General features: G+C 35.4%; 7 protein-coding genes, 1 long non-coding RNA gene and 1 other non-coding gene across 10 annotated transcripts in view; 1 reads left to right on the forward strand and 8 right to left on the reverse strand.

Moving 5' to 3' along the window:
* LOC109126178 lies at positions 273 to 1,832 on the reverse strand. Its single transcript, XR_002033164.1, has 3 exons — positions 628 to 1,832; positions 453 to 528; positions 273 to 356 (listed from the first exon to the last, which is right to left on the reverse strand). It is a non-coding gene; the product is annotated as an uncharacterized LOC109126178 (long non-coding RNA).
* LOC104710051 (lipid phosphate phosphatase epsilon 1, chloroplastic) lies at positions 3,668 to 4,922 on the forward strand. The gene is made up of 4 exons (XM_010426585.2): positions 3,668 to 3,969; positions 4,090 to 4,315; positions 4,409 to 4,482; positions 4,621 to 4,922. The coding sequence occupies exons 1-4, from the start codon at positions 3,817 to 3,819 to the stop codon at positions 4,846 to 4,848; spliced, it is 681 nt and encodes a 226-aa protein (XP_010424887.1). The 5' UTR covers positions 3,668 to 3,816; the 3' UTR covers positions 4,849 to 4,922.
* On the reverse strand, positions 4,984 to 7,704 carry LOC104710052. The gene is made up of 4 exons (XM_019230400.1): positions 7,416 to 7,704; positions 6,309 to 7,094; positions 5,527 to 5,949; positions 4,984 to 5,420 (listed from the first exon to the last, which is right to left on the reverse strand). The coding sequence occupies exon 2, from the start codon at positions 7,084 to 7,086 to the stop codon at positions 6,406 to 6,408; it is 681 nt and encodes a 226-aa protein (XP_019085945.1). The 5' UTR covers positions 7,087 to 7,094; positions 7,416 to 7,704; the 3' UTR covers positions 4,984 to 5,420; positions 5,527 to 5,949; positions 6,309 to 6,405.
* Positions 8,561 to 9,364, reverse strand: LOC104710053. Its single transcript, XM_010426586.2, has one exon. The coding sequence runs from the start codon at positions 9,092 to 9,094 to the stop codon at positions 8,735 to 8,737; it is 360 nt and encodes a 119-aa protein (XP_010424888.1). The 5' UTR covers positions 9,095 to 9,364; the 3' UTR covers positions 8,561 to 8,734.
* Positions 9,975 to 10,048, reverse strand: TRNAN-GUU. Its single transcript has one exon. It is a non-coding gene; the product is annotated as a tRNA-Asn (tRNA).
* Positions 10,204 to 11,584, reverse strand: LOC104710054 (zinc-finger homeodomain protein 7-like). Its single transcript, XM_010426587.2, has 2 exons — positions 11,233 to 11,584; positions 10,204 to 11,134 (listed from the first exon to the last, which is right to left on the reverse strand). The coding sequence occupies exon 2, from the start codon at positions 11,125 to 11,127 to the stop codon at positions 10,348 to 10,350; it is 780 nt and encodes a 259-aa protein (XP_010424889.1). The 5' UTR covers positions 11,128 to 11,134; positions 11,233 to 11,584; the 3' UTR covers positions 10,204 to 10,347.
* On the reverse strand, positions 12,561 to 14,127 carry LOC104710055 (DNA-3-methyladenine glycosylase 1-like). Of its 2 annotated transcripts, none has more exons than XM_010426589.2 (2): positions 13,206 to 14,127; positions 12,561 to 12,929 (listed from the first exon to the last, which is right to left on the reverse strand). In XM_010426589.2, exon 1 carries the CDS (start codon positions 14,033 to 14,035, stop codon positions 13,217 to 13,219), a length of 819 nt encoding a protein of 272 aa, XP_010424891.1. In that variant the 5' UTR covers positions 14,036 to 14,127; the 3' UTR covers positions 12,561 to 12,929; positions 13,206 to 13,216. The 2 variants fall into 2 exon arrangements, with proteins under 2 accessions (XP_010424891.1, XP_010424890.1); XM_010426588.2 differs by having other exon boundaries at positions 12,561 to 12,890; positions 13,206 to 14,111.
* Positions 15,112 to 16,653, reverse strand: LOC104710057 (GATA transcription factor 18). The gene is made up of 2 exons (XM_010426590.1): positions 16,018 to 16,653; positions 15,112 to 15,614 (listed from the first exon to the last, which is right to left on the reverse strand). The coding sequence occupies exons 1-2, from the start codon at positions 16,516 to 16,518 to the stop codon at positions 15,246 to 15,248; spliced, it is 870 nt and encodes a 289-aa protein (XP_010424892.1). The 5' UTR covers positions 16,519 to 16,653; the 3' UTR covers positions 15,112 to 15,245.
* The window catches only part of LOC104710058 (AP-3 complex subunit sigma-like), a 2,428-nt gene continuing 886 nt past the window's right edge, over positions 24,772 to 26,313 (reverse strand). The window contains exons 3-7 of the mRNA XM_010426591.1: positions 26,195 to 26,256; positions 26,000 to 26,096; positions 25,444 to 25,514; positions 25,164 to 25,255; positions 24,772 to 25,070 (exon numbers count right to left, since the gene is read on the reverse strand). Coding sequence (XP_010424893.1) covers positions 25,004 to 25,070; positions 25,164 to 25,255; positions 25,444 to 25,514; positions 26,000 to 26,096; positions 26,195 to 26,256 — 389 coding nt within the window. The 3' untranslated portion in view covers positions 24,772 to 25,003. The remainder of the gene's footprint in view (positions 25,071 to 25,163; positions 25,256 to 25,443; positions 25,515 to 25,999; positions 26,097 to 26,194; positions 26,257 to 26,313) is intronic.

A 26,313-nucleotide genomic window follows, 5' to 3' on the forward strand; every position in this document is an offset into this window, starting at 1 on the left:
ATCAATAATATGCATTGGCAGACATGGTCACATGGAAAGGGTTATTACAAAGGTAGATTTAATTATTTCATCATGGATATCCCTTTCAAATCTGAACGTCCAGAGAATGCAAGTATCTAAAGTTTTATGCAAGAGTGCAGAGATGCAATGGGGTTTGATTCATACTGAGACATTCTTTCATATACCTGCAAACACCGAACATATCTCTTTGTGTATCCCAAATCATTCACGAGTGGTACTTCTAGGGCCTTTGCCAATTGTCTAGCAGATGCAACAAACCTGCAGAACAGTGGCAGCACATCAGACATGGTTTGTTATCATCACTATGCAAACCAATACTGGCTCCTCTGCACCAACTGATTCGAATACCAAAGAAAACAAAAATAAATTATTTCTTCTTTTCTTCACCTCATTGTTCATGGCTTTGTTCTGTTAAAAGAAAACTGACTAACCTAATCAAACCAGTGAATTCAATAAAAAGCTCAAAGTCACAACCAAATGTTTCCTCTATCTTCTCTTTCAACCTTTCTGTTACTCAAAAAATACAACAAAAGATCATCACTAAAGCTAAAAAAAAAACAGAGAGATAAAAGAATGAATCTTGGGAGTTGTAAAAATAAGGCTGACCTCGAATGGAGACTAGTGGATAATACATTTCGTCTTTACCCAATCGTACTGCAACTCTTGTGTATGAACTCTCCGTCACGTACCCAATCTGGCACCCGTACCTAGCAACTCACCGACACAAGCCTAACCCTCAGCCACCTTCCTAGGGCCACCATGGATGCGTCACTGCCGCGTAGAAAGAATATGGTGTTTCTTTCGTCTAGCCCACATAACAACAAACACTAAATATCATCAAAACACTCAACAAATCAGCAGAATAGATTGAGTTCTTTAACCAATAAGAACGAAACTATGAATCTTAGAGCAAACATTCAAAGCTCCAAATGCTTTTCCATTAAAGTCTTTATCACATCACTAAGGAGAGGAACAATGGAGCTAAAACAAAATTGAAATTATGAACCCATAGCTACTGAAACTCAACCTATTCATGAATATGGGTCTGCGCAACAAATACAAATCAAACTCCAAATTTGTGATTCGACCCAAAATTGAGAGCAAAAAATAAAAATAAAAAATTGGGTGTTAAAAAGCCTACGAAGCCATCACAGCGCCCAGTAATCATGTGCTCAAGCAGCAAGAACTCTTCATCGCAAAAGACATCAAAATCAATACAAACAATTACATCAAAAGAGAATCGAATCTCGTAACCTGTTAAGAAAATACAACACATAATCCAATTTACCTGTTGCCTGTTGGAACCGGAGATGATAGTGGCGATGAATACGAGATCAAATCCCAAAATCGATTAAAAATTAACTGTAGCTACAAAAGAATTGAAACTAAAATCGATTAAACTAAGAGACACAACTAACGAAAACCCAAAATCAACAGCCTTAGACCAATCCCTAACAGTTAAACGATGACGATGGCTAGGCATTTGCTGGTTTTTTGTGATTCGATACTGAGATTAGGAGCAAGGACAGTAACATACCGTGAAAGAAGAGAGAAGGAGAGGAAGAACAAAAGTCGAAAGAAAGTAGAGAACAAGCAAAAGGGGAAGAAGAAATGTCTGGAAAACAAAAACCTCATCGAAAAGAGTAAAACAGGAAGAGTGTCATAGTTATAACGATTGTCTAGCTCTGATACTTTTATTCTCCCTCCGGACACTAATCTCCAAAAAGAATATGAATCCAAGAAGATTTAGTCGAAGAAGATGAATCAAAGTAGAAAGAATTAATCTTTTCCCTTACAAAAGTAAATGGTATTACTGTAATCAAACACACAACTCAGGTGTAAAAGTAATTTGCAAACTTTTATGTGTTATTTTAGTAAGTCGAAAATCTCAACGTGTTAGTCTAGTAATAAACCTACTTTTATGTAATATTTTAGATAATTTCCCCTTTTAGGGTGAGCTACTAGAATATTACATAAATTACATAAATAACAAAATATTTATTGTTAAAAAAAAATTTGTGTTTTTATCCAAAAACTCTTATAAAATGAGAAAGAATGAGTATGATTTAAGATAAAATATATGGTAAAAGTTTACTTACAAAATTAGGCATGAAGAAACCATAGTGTGTTTGATTGGTAAATGGTAAACACAGAAAAAAAAAAAAAAAAAAAGCTGTACAAGCGGTACAACTTTTAACGTTCACCAATCGGACCCGTATATATGTGACAGCTTACAGTAATATTCGAATTTTAACGTATTGAAACTTTCACATTTTCATGTCAACACAACATTATACATACTCTTCTATCTCCCACACACGAGAAGAATCAAAATATTACTATTGGGAAAAATATAAAAAAATCCTTAACTTACCAAAATCGTTGAAAAAAAGCATAAACTTTACATATGGTGAAATAAATACTTAACTTTTATTGATTTTTTGGATAAATCCCACACTCTGGTTGACTCTGCCAAATAAGACACGTTGACAAGTCAACTACCAGACTAATTTAACGGGTTAAGTCAGTGTTAACAGATTCAGTTAAAATTTCAAAATGGCGTCGTTTTGCTTAGAAAAAAAATACATATGTTTGATTCGACCCCGTTTGAACTCAGCACCTGTGAGAATTATCAACATCTTACTTAACCACTGGACTAGAATACATTAATGCTATTATCACACAAACAAATATAATTAAATTCGCTTCACTTTCTCTTTCTCTTTCTTCTTCTTTATGACCTGTTTGTACGACAGATCCATCCAATACGGCAACACTCTTCTCCCCACCAGGCCACCACCGCCTCTTCTCCGATAGTAGTTGATGTCGAAGCTCTTTCCTTTTTCGAAACTCTATATTCGATCTCGCATCTCCGGCCAAAATTAGATGTGAGATTAAACAAAATTAGATGTTTCCGACTAAAACTTGGGCCAAAAAAACAAGATTCATATTCAATTAATCACATCGACAACCAAATCTCTCAAATACCAGAAAATGAAGTAGTTCAAGATTCATATTCAATTAACCACATCGACAATCTCGACTCAACTCTCTCTCTCTCTTCTCAAACCTTCACCACCTCTCTTAGTCAACTCGTTTAGATCAGCAGCTCTCTTACAAGCCGATTCGTTTTGATCAGCTCTTTCCCAAATCATCTATATTTAACTTTTGTGCCCAATTAGTTGTTAATCGTTATAGTTCAGTTGGTTAAGTAACCCAGGTTTTTTCTTCAAAAGGTATCGGGTTCAAATCTCATATATGACTTTTTTTTAAAAGCAAAACAACGTCGTTTTGAAGTTTTAACTGAATCAGTTAACATTGACTTAACCCATTAAATTAATCCGTTAGTTGACTTGTCAACGTGTCTTATTTGGCAGAGTCAACCAGAGTGTGGGATTTATCCAAAAAATCAATAAAAGTTAAGTATTTATTTCACCATATGTAAAGTTTATGCTTTTTTTCAACGATTTTGGTAAGTTGAGGATTTTTTGATATTTTTCCCTATTACTATTACATCAATATAATGGACCAGAAGTTTTAATATATGGGCCTCAACTGAGGAAACAAGCCCATTAATTTGCTTACCCATTTATTCTACATCACGCCACGTGGATGAAGATGAATGGATGCGATGATCAATGGCAGCGTCGTCGTCTTCTTCTTTCTCTCCTTGTCCACTATTGCAACTTTTCTACTTTGGCTCTTCCTCCTCACACCTGAAAAGTTCGAGACTTTCGAGCTATTGTTCGATTTATCTCTCGTGGGTCTCCTTTGTTTGTCTCTGGCTCTGGATCTATGACCGTTAAAAGATTCTCTAGCAGAGACGGAGGAAGCAGCAGTAATGACGGTAACAAAATTTTTGGGGCAATCGAGCAAGAATCTTCCATCATAGGTTCCTCGGAGCTTCGGGACGAGTTGGTTGGTATTGAAGCCATTCTTAATCGTCTGGTAAGTAGTAAGTAGTGATGGAATCTCATTGTTGCACGCAATGTGTTCGATGAAATGTCCCTTTTTTTAGTATCGAAATTGGTGTTTCTGACCCCTGTTTTTAATTGATGATGATGACAGAGCAAATGGGTTGTGTCTGCTCTATTTGGTTCGATCATTCTTCTACGACATGATGGTGCAGCCTTGTGGGCAGCCATTGGATCAATTTTGAATTCCGCTCTCTCTCTAGTTCTGAAACGTATACTTAACCAAGAGAGGCCTTTTGCAACATTGCGATCTGATCCCGGGATGCCATCTTCTCACGCTCAGTCCATTTCTTTCATATCTGTCTTTGCTGTTTTATCCGGTAAAGTAAAAAGCACTTACCAGCTTAAACTGTCTCACTATCATCATCAAACTGTTTTGAGACAATACCCACCCGGGGTCGTATTTTCTGCAGTTATGGAATGGCTTGGAACCAGTGGAGTCTCTTTGTTACTTAGCGGCTTCATCCTCGCATTGGGTTCATACTTTGTAAGTCATTCCATGCTTTATCACCCAATCTCCTTATCCATTTAGGCTTGGAATCATTTAGTATTTAAGCTCCCTTTCTCTCTGCGTTATTACAATGTTAAAACTTGAGTGATATTTTGGTTTTTTTCTTCTGTATAGATACGTTTAAGGGTTTCACAGAAGCTACACACAAGCAGTCAAGTGGTGGTGGGTGCCATTGTGGGTTCTCTTTTCTGCATCTTGTGGTATACAACGTGGAACTCGCTTCTACGTGAAGCCTTTGAGTCATCTCTATTAGTTCAAATATCTGTATTTCTGGTTGCAGTTACATTTGCGCTCGCATTCGCAGTGTACGTTGTACTTAACTGGTTCAAAGACGACAGATAATCAAATCTGTTAAGCTTAACAAGTTAAAATTGTATCCCTCCATATCTAATTCAAATTATCAAACGTTGGATTCTGAGCCCGTGTGTGGAAATTAAGAATAAATCAAATTCAAAAATGTAAGGTTTCTTTGAGATGTAAGCAAAGCCAAGCACCTTACACTAGAGCTAACATCGACTGTTAACAGGAAACAAACCGAACCAAACATTAGTGACTGTGGCTGCTACTCAGTATGCCAACGCAAAAAAAAAGTGTTTGCAGCTTCTCGGAGCTATACATCCTCTTGAGAACAGTTAAAACAATAACCAAAATATATGTATATATATATTTCTATTCACAAGGCGTACGCTAAACGTCCTGTATCTTTTATTTCTCTTGCTCGCATCAAACCCGTCACCGAGACGAGAGACTTACTTAATCATCCTTAAAAGGTTGTGATACTTCGGATGATGGCTTGGCTGCAGGAATGTAAGACCATGCCAATGCCGCACTTCCTAGAGTAATGGTTGCTGCAATTGATCCCCAAATCCATCTCTGCCTCTTCTTTCTCTTCTGCCTCTCTCGTCGTGCTACCTCTGGTATCAACAAAAATAAGAGATTAGACTTTGAAAACAAAAAAAAAAAAGAGATAAGAGATGGCAAAGAAACATTTGGTGAATGGTTTTACGGTAAAACTTTTACCTATGGCCTCTTGGTTTCGTTGGGACATTTCTCTATTCACAGCCTCATAGTAGTGTACACGATCAGACAACCGTGTGATTTCAAAGTTCTTAGTTTCGAGCATAGATTCCATCTCCATCTCTACCTCGGCCTTCGCCATACCTCTGCCTAAAGAGTCAGAGACAAACCTAGCAACCTCGAGCTGGCAGCGTAGTTCTTCTGCTAGATTCATGTTGTTGGTGGAGGCGGTAGGATCAATAGGAACGAACAGACCAACCTGAGCCAACTGTTCACGGAGTCTCTGCCAGTGAATTTGCATCTGCTCCAGGGACTCCTCTGTTTGTTTTCTTTTCTCGATTTCCATCAGTAAACTAAGCCTTATCTCCCTTAGTTCAGATTCGATGTTGTTAACTGAACTCTGCATTCCACTGTCGGTTGATAGTTCTGTAAAAAAGAAAAACAAAAATGGATTACAAACAGTTTCTGAATTAAACCGTCAAGTTAAAGCTTAACTTTTACGATACTTAAGAATACATGGGAAATGAATAATGCATTAGTACTCATGATTTGGACAGCTTTCTTCTCACATTTAATAAATCCAGAAGCACACATAACTCCAAAACAAGAAAATGCTACTACTGCACATTTAAGAAACAGTACTGATACCCCGAAAAGCTCAAAGGTCAAAAAGAGAAGGGACTCGGAACATGTGTTTAGTCATACTATCTCTGGGAATGTTAAAGATCATATGCATTGACAGGCATCTCACAAGGAATTACATAGTAAGAGAAAAAGATAAGTACCATCCCAAGCATCATAAAACTCTCCCACAGGTGTAGCAAGTCTTTGTGAACCTTCCTCTCCAGCATCACCCTCTACTTCGGTGTTACTTGTGAAGCTTCATGATTCACCTGGGTCATAGAAATCTTCAGACTCGCTCTCCTTGTCTGTTTTGATAGTGACAGGCTCAGACATATTATTATTTTCCCTATCTAAACCATTGGCGGCATTATCCTCCAACTCTGAGTCTCCTCCATTCTCAATTTTACCGTCAAGCGGACCCCAATTCCCAACAGGACCATCAAAATGAAAGTTACCAACATGATGAGCATGAACTCCACTGGAAAAATCCTCTTCAGTAGCCTCACTGATAGGAAAGGAGAAGGAGGTGGACCTCCTCCGAGGGGAAACCTTTAAATCAGTTTCAGCAGCAGTAATAGTTTCCTCTTTCTTCAGGTGGGAAGAAGAAGAAGAAGAAGAAGAAGAGACAACATTAGCCTCAGAAGAGCTTTTAAGAAGACGCGGAGGTCCACGTGATTTGTGGTTGATAATGTAAGGAGAAGGCGGGAAAGAAGATGGCGAATTGGGAAGCGGGATGGCATCAGGAGTAGCGTAGAGAGCAGGTGACATCTGAGGACGAGTCGTCGTCCTCTCGTTAGGTAATTTACCTTTACCTTTCTCAAGTTTTGATATCGGCGGCGGCGGCGGCTTTGAGTAAAACGCGGTTGGAACACTCTCGACAGATGTGGAAGCCCCTGGCTCTATCATTCTATCCAAAGCAATAGCAGAAAACGTAGGCATGGCTCTCTCTGCCAAAATTAAAAAAAAAAAAAAATCAATTCAAAATCCAAAAAATCACAAGAGCGTTCCAAAATCAGAAAACGAAAGACAAAAAAACAATTACGAAATGCAAATCAATTAGCTAATTGAACCACATCTACACCATCGTCGCTAAACCTAAACCGAAAAAAAACCTAGAATCGAGAAGAAGCTGGCAAAATCAATTACAAATCGATAATCAAAACGAATCTCAAAAGACTCATACCTACGATAACGAAAAAAAATTCCCAGAAATTACACGGAGCAACAACAACAGAAACGAAATCCGGAGGCGTAAAAGGAAGGATTACCTCAAGCGCGAAGGAGATCTCTCCACGGAAGAAGAAAGCTGCTGAATAATTAAAGAAGATCAACGGTAGAGATCGATGTTAAACGGAAGCGATACGACGGCTATGATAATCAGATGAAGAAGAAAAAGAGCGATACGACATCGTATAAAAAGAGGAGGAGGAGGAGGAGGGAAGAAGAAGAAGACCTCTTCTCCAAGGCTTTTTTTTTTTTTCTCTTTTTTAATCTCTCTCTCTCACACAGCTTTGTATCTCCGCAAATATTTCAAACGCTCTTTTTTTTTTTTTCTTCGTCCTCTATTCTTGGCGACCCATTTCTTAACAAAATTCGTTTATATTTAATTTTATCTTTAAATTTTTTTTGTAAACGTGGTCTTTTTTGGAGATATTTCTGAAAAGACAATTATAACCTTTGACGGTAAGCGTAACGAGCAAGGACGGCGCGATAAAGAAGGGGTACTTTGTGACAATGAATCAACCGGGTAGGGTTTCGTGGAGTATCCCAAAACGATGTCGTTGAAGGGATCTTTGTTTAAGTGGGTCATATCTCGAATATTCATTTAACGTCATTAAAACGATGACGTGGCAACATCTGTGTCTTAAAAAAGCAAATTTTAACCCATGGCCCAAATTTGTCTGTTCACGAATCTGTAAAGCCCATTTCGATAACGATTTTAAAAGTCTTTTTATAAAAAAAAAATTATTCTGTCTTATTCAAATTGATAATACTAGTACTTTGTTAGAGACGGTTTCTTAAAACGTGTTACGTGACCCATGTGAACACGAGTATTCAAATCGGTTCATATTGTAATATCCTATACTACAATAAATTTGGTCTTCACACAAGAAAATGAGACTATGTATTATTAGTATAATATTTTTCAGGAATTTTGTGGGAAGAAAATTTCAAATCAATATGTATCTTGCCATCAAGAATTTGAAATTTTCTTTCTTTTTACTTGGAATTTTTAAAAGACAAAAGCTAAAGGTGGGAATATGAAGAATATAGAACCTGATTCAAAGCTAGAGAAGTCTTGAGTTTGGACCGCTGATATATATCACCAAATAGGAATTGATTCAACCATATATTTTTATATATACACGTTCAAAAACCAACTAGTTGATCAATATTAAGGTCAATTAAGAACTTTTTGAATTTATCTTATTCTTGAAATAACCATTTAAAGTGTACAAATTCATTGCTTAATCCATCGTTTCAAATCGACTTACAGAATTGTTGGATTCTTTTTCAAGAGATTATATATATTAAAAGAAAAGAGAATAATATACAAATCTTTTTATTCGTTTTTTTCTTGACCAATCTATCTGTAATGAATCACAGGTGCGTTAGAACTCGGATCCCACACACCTCCTTCCTTCACATACTCCATATACCTCGCAAACTCGGGTTTCGAAGTCGCCAAACTCTTCTTCTTCGTCATAGTCTTCTTCTTCTTCCTTTGGAAATGAACGTCAAAGAAACTGAACAAAGGATGAACAGAACCACCGGTTGGTTTCACCGTCGTCGTCGTCGGTGTCTTCTTCACCTCTTGATCCATCGGGTTTCTTGATTGACCATAAACACCAGCCGGAACGCTCGCGACCCTTTTCAACCTCGCTTCTTCCTCGCCGAGCTTTTCATAGCCACCATGGGGTTTCCTAGTGCTCATGGCTCTAAACATGGTCTCTGGTGTGGTGTGTATGAAAAAGGTGAATGTCTTTTTTTTTTTCTTCTGTTAGGTGTGTTCTTGAATCTTTCTCCTCCTGATGGTGTTTACTTTAAGTAGTAGGCCAAGTTTGCTTTGTGCTATGAAAAGGAAATAGTAGTTTAGTAGATCTGTTGATTTTTTTAACAAAAAAAATTGTTGCGGTTGCCTGTATGAGATCTCCACTCCAACTAACTAAATTAAATTTTTGTATTATGTAATTAATAAAGCATGTGTTATAGTGTTTACACACCCACATGATGTATAGACATCTTCTCGTGAATCTCGATCCGTCCCCTATTAAATCGCCGGTCAAATGTGTTTGATGCTGACTATTACGTCTACATCTTTTAGACAATTCAAATGGGACAATGGCTCTCTAGAGTTTTATATACTACTTACTTGTCTCGTGCAATACTAATTTATTTGTCTGATCCATCTACAACAATTTATAATTATTCTTGGACAGACTGAAATTTGTCCAGCTTAAAGGGCATAAATAACATAAGGGAAACATCTCAGAAACAATTAGGAAAAGAAAAATTATATCTCTAACAAGCAAGGTCCTTTTAAAAACCATTTTCTAAACTTAGTCCAAGTTCTTTATGTGTTTTTAATAATCCAAGGACAGATTGGCTGATGAAGCCCAAATTTTGCTGATATTGAAGTGACAAGTGAGGGAGATGATTAGAAAGAATTATATCCACACACTTGATAAAAATTAACCTCTATGTGAATTGCCTCTTGTTGTTTTTCAGCTATCAACGGTTGCTTTTCTGCATCGGTTGAGTACAAAAATATGGGTTATTGTTACATGAATAAGCACCAAAATTTTATAAGAGTCAACTTAGAAAAACGCTAGAAGGAGGGGTCGAACCTCCGACCTTGTGGTTAACAGCCACACGCTCTAACCAACTGAGCTATTCCAGCTTATTGTTCTAGTGTTGATTTGAAACCTTAATTAACATCTTTATTTATTTCTTAATTATTATTCTTTTTTTTTTTGTCAAACTCTTAATTATTATTCATTTAAAGGTCTAATTTTATCACTTTATTCAACCACACACTAATAAAAGAAAGAATCGTAATCCCAGATTGAAATACATTAAAAAAACAAAACAGATAAGATTGAACATATTTAGTGATGGATTCATGCTTCACGATTTTGATAAATTTGAAGGCCAAAATTTATATATATAAAGTATATATAATTCACTTCAAGTAGGTCATTACAATTCACTAGTAGTGTTACTGTTCCTCTTCATTGCTTGCTTGTTATTATGCATCCAAACTTTAAAAACCTGTCTCCTCAGATTCACCACCTTACAAAACTTATCAATCTCTTCTTCATCTTTCTTCTGCATCCTCCACCCTAATCTCTCTGCAAACTCCTTCATCTTCTCCTTTTGTTCTTCGTTGATCTTAGTTCTCACTCTCTTCTTCTTCTTCCTCGTCGTCGTCGTCATCATCATCATCAAACATCTCCCATCAACGTTCTGGTTATGATGGCTAAGAATCTTCTTCATATCCTCACTCGACGACGAAGTCCTCCGTCCAATCTCACCTGTTGGATGCATCACACGTGGCTGCATAGCCTTGTACGAGCTGTTGCTGCTATAGAAAGCCGGAGTTATCATCATCTGATCTTGTTTGTGTCCGTACACTTCTTTCCTGTGGAAGTTCCGGTGACAATTACAGGCGGCGCATTTTAGCGCACCGAGCGTGCCTTCTTCACCACCGGCCAAGAACTCGCAGCATCCGTCTACAACGTGTCCTCCGGTTGAGGCCGCGTGGTTCTTCTGGCATTCACGGTACTTAGCTGGTTGGTCGACACGTGTCCTCGATTTTTGGGTTTCTTTCTTGATCGGGAATAAAGCTATGGATGGATCTGCTGACTCTGGTTTGGCTTCTGGATCGGGGAACGGTTTGGTGTGTGCCTTTACTTCAATGGTGTTGGTTGAGATCATTGTTGTGGAAGTAATTGCATTACCTTTTCCTCCAAGCTCCATTGTAAATCTGACCCAAAAGAAGAAGACCACTTTGTTAGAATTAATAATAATCATTTACTAATGCATGCAATATAAGAGAAGGAATCTAATGAATTTTGGACTCACCTTAGCGACGATTATAGAGATGCTTTTTGTTATAGAGAAGAGTAGTGAGATGATATTGATGATATTGATGAAGAAGAAAAAGAAGAAGGAGAAATAGAAATTAAGGGTTGAATTAATGACGTATGTGCGTTTGCTTCCTATCACCCATCAAGTTTATTTCACATGAAAATCCAACAAAATATTGATTTAAAAACCTACTAGAGAGAGAGAGAGAGAGAGTGTGTGTGTGTTTGTGTGGTGGTGCCTCTTAATTTCGAGACATTGTCATATGTTTGTTATCTTTCACCACCTGCACCTCTGGTCTGGTCCATCTCCCATTATTGCATTTCTCTCCCTTTCTCTATTTTCTTTTATGATGATGGTGTTATTAATTAATGTGTGTCTGCAAAAAACCCTAGTTTAGTCAAACTTATTACCTACTCGTAAGACTTTAAAAGTGGTGAGAGAGAGGAAACTTATGGGTGTATTGAACTACTTGTTTAGATATTCATTTTTTCTAATTTAACCAAATTTTTTTTTTTTTTCATTTTAGTGACTGGTATGATTTTTGTTACAATGTTTAAGGTATGACTTGAAGTTATAACATACCATGATACCATTAAGTAAAGAATAAAACTTAATATAACAATGCTTTTCAATCCAATACATTCTCATAATATTATCTCTATTTATCAATCTTCACAAATTCTCTATGAGATCTAATTTTATGGTATAGTCTTATAGAATAAATGAGTATGCATATGACGTCGCCGTGTTGGATGGAGGGTTTGCATGGAGTTTGATATTAATTACTACTAATACTAATAGCTTCAATTTCCCATACAAATGAAATTAGGGTTTCTAATATAGGTGTTTAAAAATAGTACTAGCAAATAATCAGAGTTAATCATAGTCTTGAAAGAGAAGACATCCTAAATTATTGTTTTCTGGTGGGGAGGGTTGAAGAAGAATTAAAGTGTGAAAGAATGAAAAAGCTGGTCCACATAAGCACAACAAAACCTGCAACTTTTATTTATCTCCACATGCCTCATGTCTCTCATTTTCCAGCACAGCTGTGTAGCACTTTATGATCATCTTCATTTCTTACCAAATACTGAAATTAATCAATGGGAATAGATTTGCCATATATACTTAACTTTAAGAGGTTGAATTTTACGCGTGACACACACCTTTCGAGTTTATGGATTCCCTTCGTATGGATTAAAAAGAAGCAAAGTGCTGATTTCACACGTAACTTGGCAAAATCAGATCCACACTAGGCCTACAACTGATTATTGGGCCAAGCCCAATACAAGGAAGATACAACTACTGTAGTTGACGCTTCTCTATACAACAAATCAAAGCAAAATGAAAACCACATATAATACATGTTTACAAGTTACAACAATCACAGAATTATAACTAGATCTGTGGAACACGGTTAGGATACAAAAAAAAAGTTTTCTCTTTACGTGCTCAAATATACAAAAGAAAAAAGAAAACTCAGATTACTAGCCAGTGAAACTTGGAAGAGAAGTGATGGGAGTGGAATAGCTTATTCGTCACAGAATCAGAGTGTATCTGTCCGAGCCGACCAAGAACAACAGGGTCTTCAGTAATCATTACTGAAATGATTGATTGCAACAAATCGTACTACAACGAACGATATCGAAGCTTCACTGAGAGAAGATCAGTCATGTTACTAGGACTGTTGCTAGCTATAAAAGACACACACGCAAAGATAATAATAATACCACTTATGATGATGATAGGCTTTAAAAGAATTGGGAGATTTCTACTTGTATAAAGTAAATTCAAAAGCTACAACTTAAATGTCAAACTAACTAGCAAGTGTCTCTTATCCTTTCTAATCATGTAACAGTTCAAACTTCCAAAGTCAAGCATGAAACTTTCTATTAAGAAATCAAGATTTTCTATATTTCCTATCATCCTTCAAAATATTTGTTATCAATGACAAAGAGAGGCATTGTTACCAATTAGGGTGCTATTTGGACAATTTGGTCTTACGAGCCTCGATGAGTCTCCACATGTACCACGAACCAACGGACCTATAAGGACGCCATTTCTCACAAAGCTGCTGCATCTGCAAAGGACCAGGAAGATCTCTCAACCCATAAAGATCTTTAACACCTTTCCTCACACCAAGATCACCCACAGGCAAAACATCAGGTCTATGCAACGAGAAGATCATAAACATATGAACGGTCCAAACTCCAATCCCTTTAACCAAAGTTAACCGATCAATCAACTCTTCATCACTCATTTTCAAAATCAATTCATCGGAGAGCACACCGCTCTTGTACTTATCAGCTAGATCGTGGAGGTAACTCGCTTTTCTCCCGGAGACACCGATCTTACGGAGATCAACGGCGGAGAGCGAGATCAACGACTCAGGGAGAACACCTGATTCACCGCCGTCGAACAGAGAGATGAACCTATCGTAGATACACTTGGCTGCTTTCGTCGCGAGCTGTTGGTAGATGATGGATCTCGCTAAGGAGAGGAACGGAGGATTGGCTGATTCGAACACTGGAGGATCGTTGTGCGTTGTGATTAACGCTCCGAGGAGTTCGTCGGAGCTTTTTAAGTGAAGGAGAGCGAGATCAACCGCTGATTTGGTTGATAGAGAAGGAGACGACGCGGTGATGACGATGATCGGATCTGACGATACTTTCCTTAATTTACGAGGTCGAAACGTGATTTTAGAAGAAGAACCAGTGACCTCTGAAACATTAGTAAGATTACCGGCGGAGATTGAAGAACCCGGTTTATTCACGGCGGTTAGGGTTTTACGGAGAGACATGGCGACGGCGGAGTTGATAAGTTATAAAAACTGCAGAATTCTTCTGTCGCGTTAAGCCAGACAAGTATACTAAATTGGGCCTTTAAGCGATCTCAATCAGCCCATTACCAAGCCCAGTTCCACCAAAATGTTATATATCCCACATTTGCGGTTTTGAGTTTTTTTCTCTTGACGACTGAATAGAAAAATATATTAATAATTTTATTTTATGGAATTTTTGTTTTATGATCGTGCAGAGAGATTTAAAAAGCTGGTGGAATTAGTACAAAACATGTTGCAGAATCGGTTCAGTAAAAAAATCTGAAAAGTAATAAGTAAGTTAATAAAAAAAAAAAGGAAAATATTCTGTAGAGCACATATTGACACGAACAAAAGGTCAAGATAGAGGTGGGAGTAGTAAAGGACAAAACGACGGTCAAAAATATATAAAAGAGGGGGAGGGAGAGAAGAAACAGAGCATAATACGACAAAAATAAGTTCATTAAATCACTACAATGCTCTCTGATCCAAACTGAAACACAACAGTAACCTCCAAAACCCACACATTGGTACGATCAGAATCTTATATCTCTCCCCAATTCGACGATCAGATTTCAATCTTCACACTACCAAACTGCTATCCCCCAAAACTATTTTATTTTTTCTCTTTTTATTTCAATTTTCTAATTTTTATTAACAAGTGAAAATAATTTATTAAAAGTCTCTCAGTTGTGAAATTCAGGGACTCAGGTGGAACTGAAACTTCTCCGTTCAACTTCAAAAACTATATACATTAAAAGAGTTCTATCCTATGTCTATATTTTTGGTCTGTGTTTTTTTTTTCTTATGCACATCTTTCTTTCTATTTTGTTTTTGCTTTTTTTTTTTCTTAATATTTTGATTACATGTTTTTATCACGAACACCGTTGTTTGAAGAATCTAACTGTATTAAATATGATTTTCATTTTTTAGACTAATGCAGGGAAATTTTCCATAAAAAGAAGGTTAAATTTTTTTAAAAATAAAATATAGAAAATGAATTTAAAATTTGACCAGAACGGTACTTTTATAGATAAACCATAAGTTAGACCGTCGCTATCAATAACATCAACATCGTCTCTCGATATACACTTCTAATGTTTTTTTTTTTCTCATAACATTTTTTTTTTAATTAGACATAATTAAACATGGAAATTTTTAAGAATCTAACGTCGTTTTCTTCTTTTCCCTTTCATCTGGTAAAGTCGTGGACAAGACTTGCCCTATCCGCCACGTTAAGCCTCCACGAAAGGCACGGAACGCCACCGTGAGCACCGTCGGATTCACCATTGTTTCCTACTCCGCCGTTGTAATCATCCATGAACCTGATCTCGTTTGCCGGATAGTTACAAGGAACCCTCTGCGTCGAGTGATGATGAGCCCACGGGGTACCATTGGTATTGTTGTTACCGGTGGCAGCATGGTAATTATTGTAGCCGGAGTTGTGATGCCCGTACTGATCGTTTTGAACCGGTGCAGCTCCGACGACGGTGTTTCCCGAAGCCGCCGTGGTTCTTCTTTCTTCCTTCTTGAAACGAATGCCGCATGCGTTGCATAGGGACTACAAATTCCAAAACCATTCATATCATTTAACCATCAATATCTCTATATATTTAATGTTGTTTCAATAAATAGAGCAATAGAGAAATTCAAAAAAAAAAAGGGTGATGAACGTAATTAGTGTCTCGTTTCGCAAATATTTGTTGATTATTTATAAGAAGTCGCATACTTCAAAAGAACTATATTCAAATAATTACAAACCATCAAAATCGTTCTTTAATGTTTCTTTCAATAAATTAAGCTATGGAGAAAGGGATTTATTGGTTCTAGTGAAAAAACAGATAGGCAAATATTCAAAACAAAAAGGATGAACTGTCACTCTTTTTGTTCTAAATCTTCCTTCTAATTGTTTATGTAAAAGACACATTCAAAAAAAAAAAATAGAATAATAATAATTTAGTCACCTTAGGGCCTCTAGGACCATTCCTCCATAGAGGAGTAGAAGTGGTGTCGCAGTTGGCACAGCGTCTGGAGAGAAGAGAATCACCGCCACCACCACCACCGGAACAACCGCGGGTTGGCTTGTTAGTGGAGAAAGGAGGAACGTTACTGAACGGCGTCGTTTTTGAGTTGTTGTTTTTGGTGTGAAGCAAGTCCCAGAAGTTGGAGATGCAAGAAGAAGCACCAGAGGAAGTAGAGCGTCTACGTTTCTCGTCCTCCTCACAAAGCCGCGTAGAAGGAGTTCCAAGTGAGAGAGTGCAGTCAACAGCGGAGGAAGAGTGATGATAGTCCTCGCCGGTCTGTTCGAAAACGCCGCCGTTTGGCATGGAGAAGACCATCGAGTAAGAACCGGCGTTGGAGGAGTTGTTGTTGTTGTAGCAGCAGCTTTGGCTGTGGTGGTGGAACATTCCACAAGAATGACAATACTGACCCTGCGTTGAAGTAGTGTACGGAGTCTGCATCATCGCTCTCACTCACTTCTCTCTTTCTCTTTCTTTGGAAACCCTAAGTGTGAAAATTTAAGAGAAGCTAAAGAAAATAATGGGAGGAGATAAATTAAGTTTGCAGGTTTCACGTTGGAGTGAAGTGAATGAAGAATGGAGAAGGGGTCTCACACCTATATATAGAATGAGACATGTATATGTGCTTTATATGCAGGTTTATATTAAAACGAATATTTAAAATCAATAGAATATGTGGGGACGCAGCTTTTTACGAAGTATCATTTACTCAAATGGGGTTTGCTTGTTTTTTTTATGTTTTTTTTTTTAATTATAAAATACGATGAAACGATGATATCAAGTTTCTTCAGACACACACAGCCAAGTATATTTTAATCATGGTTTATATTTTTCTACTAAGATAACACATGCTTGGTCTATATATATAATCTATGTGATTGTGTTGTGTGAATAATTAACTCAATTCGAATAGACCTATAACTAATAACCTATTTCAAGTTCGTTACGGAGTTGATTAGCCTTAAGACTAAGGATGTATGATATGATATGGAAATGGCGTAAACTGTAAAAATTATCAATATTAAATCAAAGAAACTGGAAAATGTATAAGTAACAAAAATGTCGAAACCATGTAGAAAGTAACTGATCTTGGTTAGAAAGGTGAAGGGTATGAGCTAGTCGAAGGACAGCAAACTTCAAAATGTGAATGCCAGTCTAAAGATGAACATATTCGGTAACATATGCTAAAAGCCTAAAACCAAATCATTTCTTTGCGTGCTTCTGAGTATTATAGATTTGAAGTTTGGTGTAAGTAGATATGGTAAATCTTATCGCGATGGTGAGAAAACGTACGACTTTTGGACCATCAAAGTTACAACTCTTGTTAATTCGTTATTTCTTTTTTAAGCAATTATTATGTCACTCACACACGAATGTTTTACTACATGTATCATGTATGATACTAGTATATGAAGGATTTGAAAATTATCGATATTTTTTTGGAGGATATTTATAACGTTGAAGAAGGAGAGAGTGTGATGTGATGTTGATGGTCATTGAAGAAGGGTGGTCAAAATTTAGCCCACGTGACAAGGGGGAGAGAAGAGGAAGAAAGAGTACAGTCATCACTGCAAAAATCTCCGATCACGAGGCTCAAATTATTATTTTTTTTTCTTTTTTTTGTTCTCTCCATCAAATTTATAATGCTATAAACCTCTGTCTCTTTACGTATCTCTCTGCCCTAACCCTGAATCTCACGCGCTCCTGCACTGTCGCGCGTGGTCTCGTCCTTTACTACTCCACATCGCAATCACACGTTCGATATCTGCTCAGCCTCATGTGGTTAATGATGATCCATGATGATGTAAGTAAAAATAACTTAGATTTGGTTATTAGATTTCTTCAAAACTTGCAGCTATAGCTAGAGTCTACCCCTACTCTTGTCGTCAACGAATACTAGTCTTCGTCTCTATATAGTGTTATTTTATTTCTATGGATTTTGTATGTTAAATGCTTTACCTACTAGTATTACTTAAACCCTTCCTTTTATTGAAAATATATGGACTCTCCGCTCTCGATTGGTAGAAGAAGAGCTTCAGCTAGATAAATCGGATGACCACAAGTATAATTTTATAATTACCGGGACACAAATTTAAATCTTTTATAGAAAACAATTAAAATAAAAACTGTTGATTTTTTTTCTTCTTTTTCTTGTACGTTTTCTGAAACGATTTTAACCAAAGATTTAGGGGAGCTGAAATAAAGCCTTGCAATTCAAATGTAAATGAAAAAACTAAAGACAAAAACAAAATTTTCATAAAACAAAAAATGGATAATCCGATCAAGATGATGGCATGTGTATCGAGATGAATGAATCGCTTATCACACAGTTCAGGTACTGATAACTGACAATTCATTGTAGATGATGTTGATTATGGTATGTTCTTCTGTATTATTTTCTTACCCTGTTTTACACTTGATTTTTATTTAAAATTGGGCATGTGATCAAGATGATTTACTCGCCTTTTAATGTTTATATCGCTTATTTCGACAAACAAGAAACAACGTACCCATGATTATCTTAAAACATAAAAGAGTTACTATATCAACTGAATATAAAACAATGTTAGTGACAACTTGTAAGCTTACGTGACTATCATCTTCTTTTTTTTGATTCGTCCCCTTACATAAGCAACAATCTACAATGAAAATATCAACGCGATTTATCTATGAGCGAGTCAACCNACCTACTAGTATTACTTAAACCCTTCCTTTTATTGAAAATATATGGACTCTCCGCTCTCGATTGGTAGAAGAAGAGCTTCAGCTAGATAAATCGGATGACCACAAGTATAATTTTATAATTACCGGGACACAAATTTAAATCTTTTATAGAAAACAATTAAAATAAAAACTGTTGATTTTTTTTCTTCTTTTTCTTGTACGTTTTCTGAAACGATTTTAACCAAAGATTTAGGGGAGCTGAAATAAAGCCTTGCAATTCAAATGTAAATGAAAAAACTAAAGACAAAAACAAAATTTTCATAAAACAAAAAATGGATAATCCGATCAAGATGATGGCATGTGTATCGAGATGAATGAATCGCTTATCACACAGTTCAGGTACTGATAACTGACAATTCATTGTAGATGATGTTGATTATGGTATGTTCTTCTGTATTATTTTCTTACCCTGTTTTACACTTGATTTTTATTTAAAATTGGGCATGTGATCAAGATGATTTACTCGCCTTTTAATGTTTATATCGCTTATTTCGACAAACAAGAAACAACGTACCCATGATTATCTTAAAACATAAAAGAGTTACTATATCAACTGAATATAAAACAATGTTAGTGACAACTTGTAAGCTTACGTGACTATCATCTTCTTTTTTTTGATTCGTCCCCTTACATAAGCAACAATCTACAATGAAAATATCAACGCGATTTATCTATGAGCGAGTCAACCTTATATATGTTTCATTAACGCATACGTACGGTTTTCCTATCACTATCTTCAGTGGCAAAGGCACATTGACTGTTATGGGTGCAATTGACACCAAAAAATTCTAAAATTGTTCTAATTTACACCAAATTTTTAAATATATATACCTTTGAACCCAACTAATTGAGAGTTTGAATATATTTTAAACCCATCAAACAATTTTCCTAGATCCGCCACTGACTATCGAACAAGTTTAGAAATTACCTGTTTCGTGTTTCACACATCAGCTGCACACTAATATCACCACTACACGAGCCAAATTTAACGATTTCAGTGTCAAACTGAAATCACCCACATTCATTTAGCCATTAATAATTATCATAAAGTTTTTTTAGTTTTAGGTTTAACATTATTTTGTTAATAATCTTCTAGACATGTATTTGTTCATGTGATGGAATGATGGTTAATTTACCTAATTAGTTCACAAAACTCTACACTACAAAGAGAGTAGTATTATTTTATTTTTGGGCAAACGAGAGTATTATATTATATATATATATAATACGAGAGAGTATATTATACATCACATTTTTTATAGTATTATACGAATTGTTAAATAGTATAATTTGTGTTCATAAATCGATTAAAAACTCATTTTACTAGAGAAAAAAATACAAACTAGGTGGTTAAATCATACATAAACACCACTTAAGTATAAATGATACACAAACAAAACAATCTTCCATTTTGTCGCGTTAGAATCACTCATAGTAACGTATCGAAAACCATGAGAATCCAATTCCTGTTGAGGTTTTTAATAAAGAGAAAACGAATTTGGAATCATAATGACATGAGAATATCCAAGAAGATTTGGAAGAGTTTGTAGAGTAACAAGAAAAATACTGCATGAAAAGAAAAGCTAATAGATTAGATTGTGAGGAACCCAAAAGATAAAGGGAAGAATCCCCTCTATTCAAGTGAAGTACCTTCCTACAATGATCAAAGCAACACCCCCCAATGAACCTATGCATACACATGTATATATGAACTATACATCTCTTCTTCTTTCATTCTTTTTAAATGTTTTATTTTTCACTTTTCATGTTTTCTTAGCTTAGCAAGAGAGAAATTCTGCTCTTGAATCTCGATGGGTCAAAGAAGGACTCTCTAAAAAGGAAAGGTCAAAGAACTAATAATACTCCCCATAAATTTGATCTTGAACTAGTGAAAAGAAACAAAGAAAAAGCTATTTGGACCCACCTCTTAAATCATTATACCTAATAGTAATACCACATGATAACTTTTTTTTCCCTATAAGCCAAATTATAATGATATGGTACGAAGAACATGTATATGTTTCGATGGATAATCACGGGGTTTTATAATTCAGAATATTTGAGACTTATAATTTCAATTTATTCATTATGATGATTCACAAATATAAATATATATATATAATTATTTATGTGCATTTGAGTTAGAAAACTAAAACAAAAGGGTCACTCAATTTCTGATTGTGTAAATATTCCACGACTTCATCACCTGAACAACAGAGATCTTTTTTTTTTTTTAACAACGGAGATCTTGATCGCCGATAAACTTAAATGTCTCGTTATTAAGCTATCTCATTGTTTCGCAAGCCTCTTTTTTTTTTTTTAAATGATAAAGTTGTTTCGAATAGCAAGTTACCTATCAATTCATAACATTTAATTTATTTATTTTTTGAATATATATAAAAAAGGTGAAAATCAGATCGTCTTGAGATTGCCGAAACTTAGTTCGACTAATGAGACGACCACCACTTTCCAAAAGATGCTCTGTCGAACGTTTATATTTATTTAATTTATAACTCTAATTATTGTACGTAACCTATATTTATAGTAATTTGATAAACTCGAAACATAAAACCGTGATTACCCCGAGACACATAGCGTTACGTTTCGCCACTACATGCAAAGCTACTTACATCTCTCACGCGACCCAACCACCCGTGATTAAGACGCTACCACCCGCCTACACGTTCTAAACTCACGGGCCTTAACGGCGCGTGGTTGGATAGTGAATTTTGAGTAAACCAACCAATTTCTCACTAATGCTCATATATAAACTACGTAATTAACTACTACAGTATGGTACAAGATCGGCTTTCTGTAATTATACTCCGGGATTTGCTTTATTTGGAAATTTAATTTGTTTTTCAGTAGTATATTTTGAATTAAAATACCTCAAAAACATCTCACCAATATTTTTTTTTAGAAATTGGATGTATGTTTTATTGACTCATTTTCTATTTTTATATCTATATATTTCTGAATATGAAATGACAATTCATAATCTAAACTACTAAGTCCTTTTTCCAATTTTTATACCACAAAATTTGATATTAAATATTATGGATGAAATGACAATCCAATACTATAGTAGTATTTCTTAATTTAAGTAATACAAATTATTTTATGGTTCGTTTAAAGGTTGAAAAACAAAAAGAGAGGAAAACAAACGAGCTCTAGATCATTTGCCAATACTCTATGTTTAAATCTTGCAATAAACTATTTTTTCTCTTAAAATGTCATTTTCTATGAGATAGATTTTATAACACACATTTAATTATAGTTACAGCAAGTTCGTATATGCAAACATTTAGATGTTTTACTCGTTTTTATAACTCACTCGATTTTAAATACATTCTACAATACTTATAAAGTATTTTGACGTATGCGAGTTTGCGTGGACAAGAGTTAATTTACACAACTCTAAAAAGGAAGAAAAACACAAACGGCTATACGCAAAACAAAAAGAAGACCGGCTCGTAGTCCAGTGCGAAAGCAATAAAACTACACGGTGTTTGATGGGATGATGCAACGATGATGATGTTTGGATTCGGTGGGAACCACAACGTTCCGAAAAAAATATCGCGAGTTCCGAGACAGAGATCGTGTTTTTTGGTGACGACGACGACGAGTAGTCTGATTACTTGAATTAATCCGCCACGTGGACACTAGCCGCGAGATTTAATTCTCCTCCGCATGCATGCATGTTAAAGGAGAGCAATCTAATGATAAGTCATTAAACAACAACAACTAAATTTGTTTAACTGTAGACTAACTTTTATTTTAATTTAATGTAAGTATGTGTTGGGTTTAGGAGTCGTCTTGGTCACATTAATTGTATAAAAAAAAACATTCCTCAAAAGTTACAAAACACGACTGGAATGTTTTCTCATCTCTGCCCTTTTGATGGATTCTGCTTTCTCTTTATTGTTTTATTTTATTTTTGAAAATTCTGTTTGTATGGTATGCGTTCTTAAAAAATGTAAAAATCATTATAGGGGCTAACTAAGAATGCTTTCTGCTTTTGAATTATTATACACACTTCTTAAAAACTAGTAATGTGTATATATTGTTGTTTATGCTCTATTAATTGGTGGTAAATCTATAGATTGAGTTTCCTATATGAAATCGAATATGTTCTTGAGTGGAAGGGTTGTTTCAGTCTACTATAGAAAACTGTACTATATCTTCTTTGTGCAAAACGTTATAATGTATTTGTCATTTACAATCACTTGTTAAGATGTTTACAATTTAATTATACTACTACTTTTTTTTTTTTTGGTTATGAGGACTTATACTGAGAGACTAAGTTGGAATTTAAGAAGTCTACATTTGCAACGTTTCCCTCGATTTACTTATTATTATCTTTCAAATTAGCCCCGTGAATTTTTTAATAAAACGGTTAATAGAAAGATACAAATTCCAGCTGTCATATGTTAAGACCAGATTTTTTTTTTTGGTCTACGGCTCCTGTAACTTCATGTTGTCCCCTCGAAAGCGTCTCTACTCTCTTCACATTTCCTAGAGATTTATGTTATGAACTGTTCTGTATCTTTTTTTTTTATAAAAGACTTCAGCTACAGTTTTTGTATTCGGTCAACTAATATATGGTTTGACTGTAATATAGGAGTATAGCTCTCCAGTTTTGATTTTTTTTAAAAAATAAAAAATTAAGAAACACAAATTAATCTTAACATTTGTCAAAAAAATAAAAAAATTTAATCTTAACACAAAGTAAAATATACTAACAATTTTGGTGTTGGTAAAGGCATAAAAATAGCTTAACTCTAATATTTGTTACTTACACAAAATTCAAATGTTCATTGTGTTTAATAAACTCTTATATTTGAAAATCTCAGGGGATAGAACACATTTTATTGGTTTATTTCTTTGTGAAATGGATGAATTAATGATAAATTTAGGAAGAGGCAAAAAAAAGAGAAACAAATGTGGGAGTGGTCCAACGTAAGTGAAAAGGGCAAAAGTGGAAAAAGAAAAATTGTTGGACCAACTAGAGGAATGCCCCAAGATTGGGAGAGGTATCAATCATCATGATTATACAAAAACATAAAAAAAAAAAACATAAGATATGCAAATATAAATATGATCAAAGGTGGTCACTTTGGTCCATGGTACATCTTTGCTATAGTAGCTTGACCAATTCTTATAGGGCACAAATGTATGTTTCGATTTGTTGTATCATCTTTATCCAACAAGTTTCTCTTTTTTATATATATATAGTATGTGTTTCGCTCTCAACGTTTCCCAATTAAAAATCACACTCCACTTTGAATCTTCCACTTATACTATTCTTTTGTCTTCAACACAACACAAAATTTCCAACTTTTTTCTTGTTCTTGTAGCCCAATAGCTTTTGGTGCATAAAGAGGGAAACATTACATCTTACTACGGATAATCGTCGTACTCAAACTTATTAATATGAATGCAACTACTTTATACTTTAAAGATTCAATATCCCCTCCCAATATGGCCTAAACAATTAAGTTAGGTTTTTCCTATTTGAATTGGAATCAGTAGTAACAACACAGTTGTAGCAAATGAGAGTTTATTATTAAAATTCGATTCAACGAACTAATCATACAGTACTGAAAGTATAGACCACTATTACGTTAACTCACGTAATTTTTTTTATTTTTTTTATTTTTTTGCATATATATAAAACTCACATAGGCATCTTATCTATCTATTGGGTACTAGAAAAGGTCAAAAAGCTGGTACTGAGAAATGCAGAGATGGATCATAAGAATTTCAAAAGGTAGAATGATACTACTAATTGGATATGAATTGGCACTTCAAACCATTTTCGAATCTTCAGTCTTCTTCTTTCCCCAACCCATCGAATTCCGTTTTGACTCTTTTCACACAACGCACGCCGTTCGGCGGTTTCGTACTTGCTATATTTTACCTTATAGCTCCCTATAGCTTTCTATTCTAGTTTTTTTATCCATAATAATCTTATTTTGGACATTGTTGAACGTTTTATAAATCTTAACTTCTCGTCGTTTTTGTTACATTCTCAAACAGCATGCAGTTCCCTTTCCCCCAATTACAATTCTTAGGCCCACGGTTAGACCATTGAGCCCATCCATGCAAACAAAACAGGTATGGATCAAGACAGGATAAAAAACCTTTGTTACATGTTTTGTCTGACTTCTTGTTTCCAATGACAGTTCAGGAAGCTTAAAAAAGCTTATCGGCCACGCCAGCCGGAAACAGACTTCGGCACAAGTGAAATTGAATTTGAGGCAGCTTCTAATCTGCACAAAACACAGAAGTGCAACTGTGTTTATCTCCACACCAAAAATGCAGAAAACAGTAGAGAGACTGAGAGAGAAGGGTGAGGGAGCTACTTTGATATTTCTTCAACAGCTTTCATGACTTCAGCGGAACTAGTTTCTAGTACCTGTCCTCCAAATACAATCTCATCTAACACTGCGTGCATCTGCAACATGTGAAGAATGAAAGAAAAAAGAAGAAATAAAAAGCGTTACTAGTACTACTTTAACATGGGTTTGTTTCTGGTAAGTTATCTCTAAAAAGAGTGACCAAATCAATCTGCAGTAGCATCAGCTTTTGAATATAAAATCGAGTATATGGTGGAACGGACTATTCTGTGTAAAAACCCATTACCTTGCTGTAGTTGAACACAATGTCGAGTTCACAGACATTGCTGAAGCATTTGTCCAGTGTTTCAACAGGAACTGCCAACGCAATAATTCTAACTTAGATCATCATACTATGAAAGATACCTTTTTACAGCTTTAATTAAAAAAAAAAAAAAAAATCAACGAGCAGAGGAATAAGCAATGATTCGTATATAACAACAATCCGTGACAGACTTAAGTTGACTCAAGCCAAGTATACTCTCTATATTAACTAAAAGGAAAGAACTACAATAACAAAATAAATATACTCAGAGATTACATTCTATACCCGACCAGTTGAGCTGGCACACTACTCAGGCACATTTGTACTTGATTCATGGCAACAAGCTTTAATGAGAGAGCAAAGAGCCTACGACACTGCACTGCGAACAAGATACTGATTCCAAATTCTGTCTTTCCATATGGTCAAGATGTTCGAAACAAGCTAAAAACTATAGAACTATACAGACAAGCCATCTAAGATTATATTGGAATCTAAGAACAATAGCGATTGACAATATAATAAACCAAAAAAAACGGACCTTGAATGAGATCAAGCATAGCAAGCTCATTTTCTGAACCATCAAATACTAGCACAAAATAGAGTGTAGCATAGTGCTTGTATACAAGCCGAGAGTCCTGCAAACAAATTCAAACGAAGTCATTTTTTTTTTTTAAATTGCAGAGTCAAACAAAACCATTATCTATATAACACCATCATGAATCAAAACCATTACCGGTCCAAACAATGAATCGATCTCCAGAAAATTGCTTACGTTCTCAGGTCTACTGCACAGTACTGTCAATTACAATTTAATCAAAAACCAAAACTGCCACAAAAAAAAAAAAAAAAAAA

This window comes from Camelina sativa, chromosome 9, assembly GCF_000633955.1.
Source record: "Camelina sativa cultivar DH55 chromosome 9, Cs, whole genome shotgun sequence".
NCBI lineage: Eukaryota > Viridiplantae > Streptophyta > Magnoliopsida > Brassicales > Brassicaceae > Camelina > Camelina sativa.

Excerpts from the sequence above, each read along its gene's own strand:
- LOC104710051 (XM_010426585.2), top strand. The coding sequence starts at position 3,817 with ATGACCGTTAAAAGATTCTCTAGCAGAGACGGAGGAAGCAGCAGTAAT. Across the intron at positions 3,970-4,089 it reads AAGCCATTCTTAATCGTCTG|AGCAAATGGGTTGTGTCTGC; the intron begins GTAAGTAGTAAG and ends TGATGATGACAG. Across the intron at positions 4,316-4,408 it reads TGTCTTTGCTGTTTTATCCG|TTATGGAATGGCTTGGAACC; the intron begins GTAAAGTAAAAA and ends TATTTTCTGCAG.
- LOC104710052 (XM_019230400.1), bottom strand. The coding sequence starts at position 7,086 with ATGCCTACGTTTTCTGCTATTGCTTTGGATAGAATGATAGAGCCAGGG.
- LOC104710053 (XM_010426586.2), bottom strand. The coding sequence starts at position 9,094 with ATGTTTAGAGCCATGAGCACTAGGAAACCCCATGGTGGCTATGAAAAG.
- LOC104710054 (XM_010426587.2), bottom strand. The coding sequence starts at position 11,127 with ATGGAGCTTGGAGGAAAAGGTAATGCAATTACTTCCACAACAATGATC.
- LOC104710055 (XM_010426589.2), bottom strand. The coding sequence starts at position 14,035 with ATGTCTCTCCGTAAAACCCTAACCGCCGTGAATAAACCGGGTTCTTCA.
- LOC104710057 (XM_010426590.1), bottom strand. The coding sequence starts at position 16,518 with ATGATGCAGACTCCGTACACTACTTCAACGCAGGGTCAGTATTGTCAT. Across the intron at positions 15,615-16,017 it reads ATGGTCCTAGAGGCCCTAAG|TCCCTATGCAACGCATGCGG; the intron begins GTGACTAAATTA and ends TGGAATTTGTAG.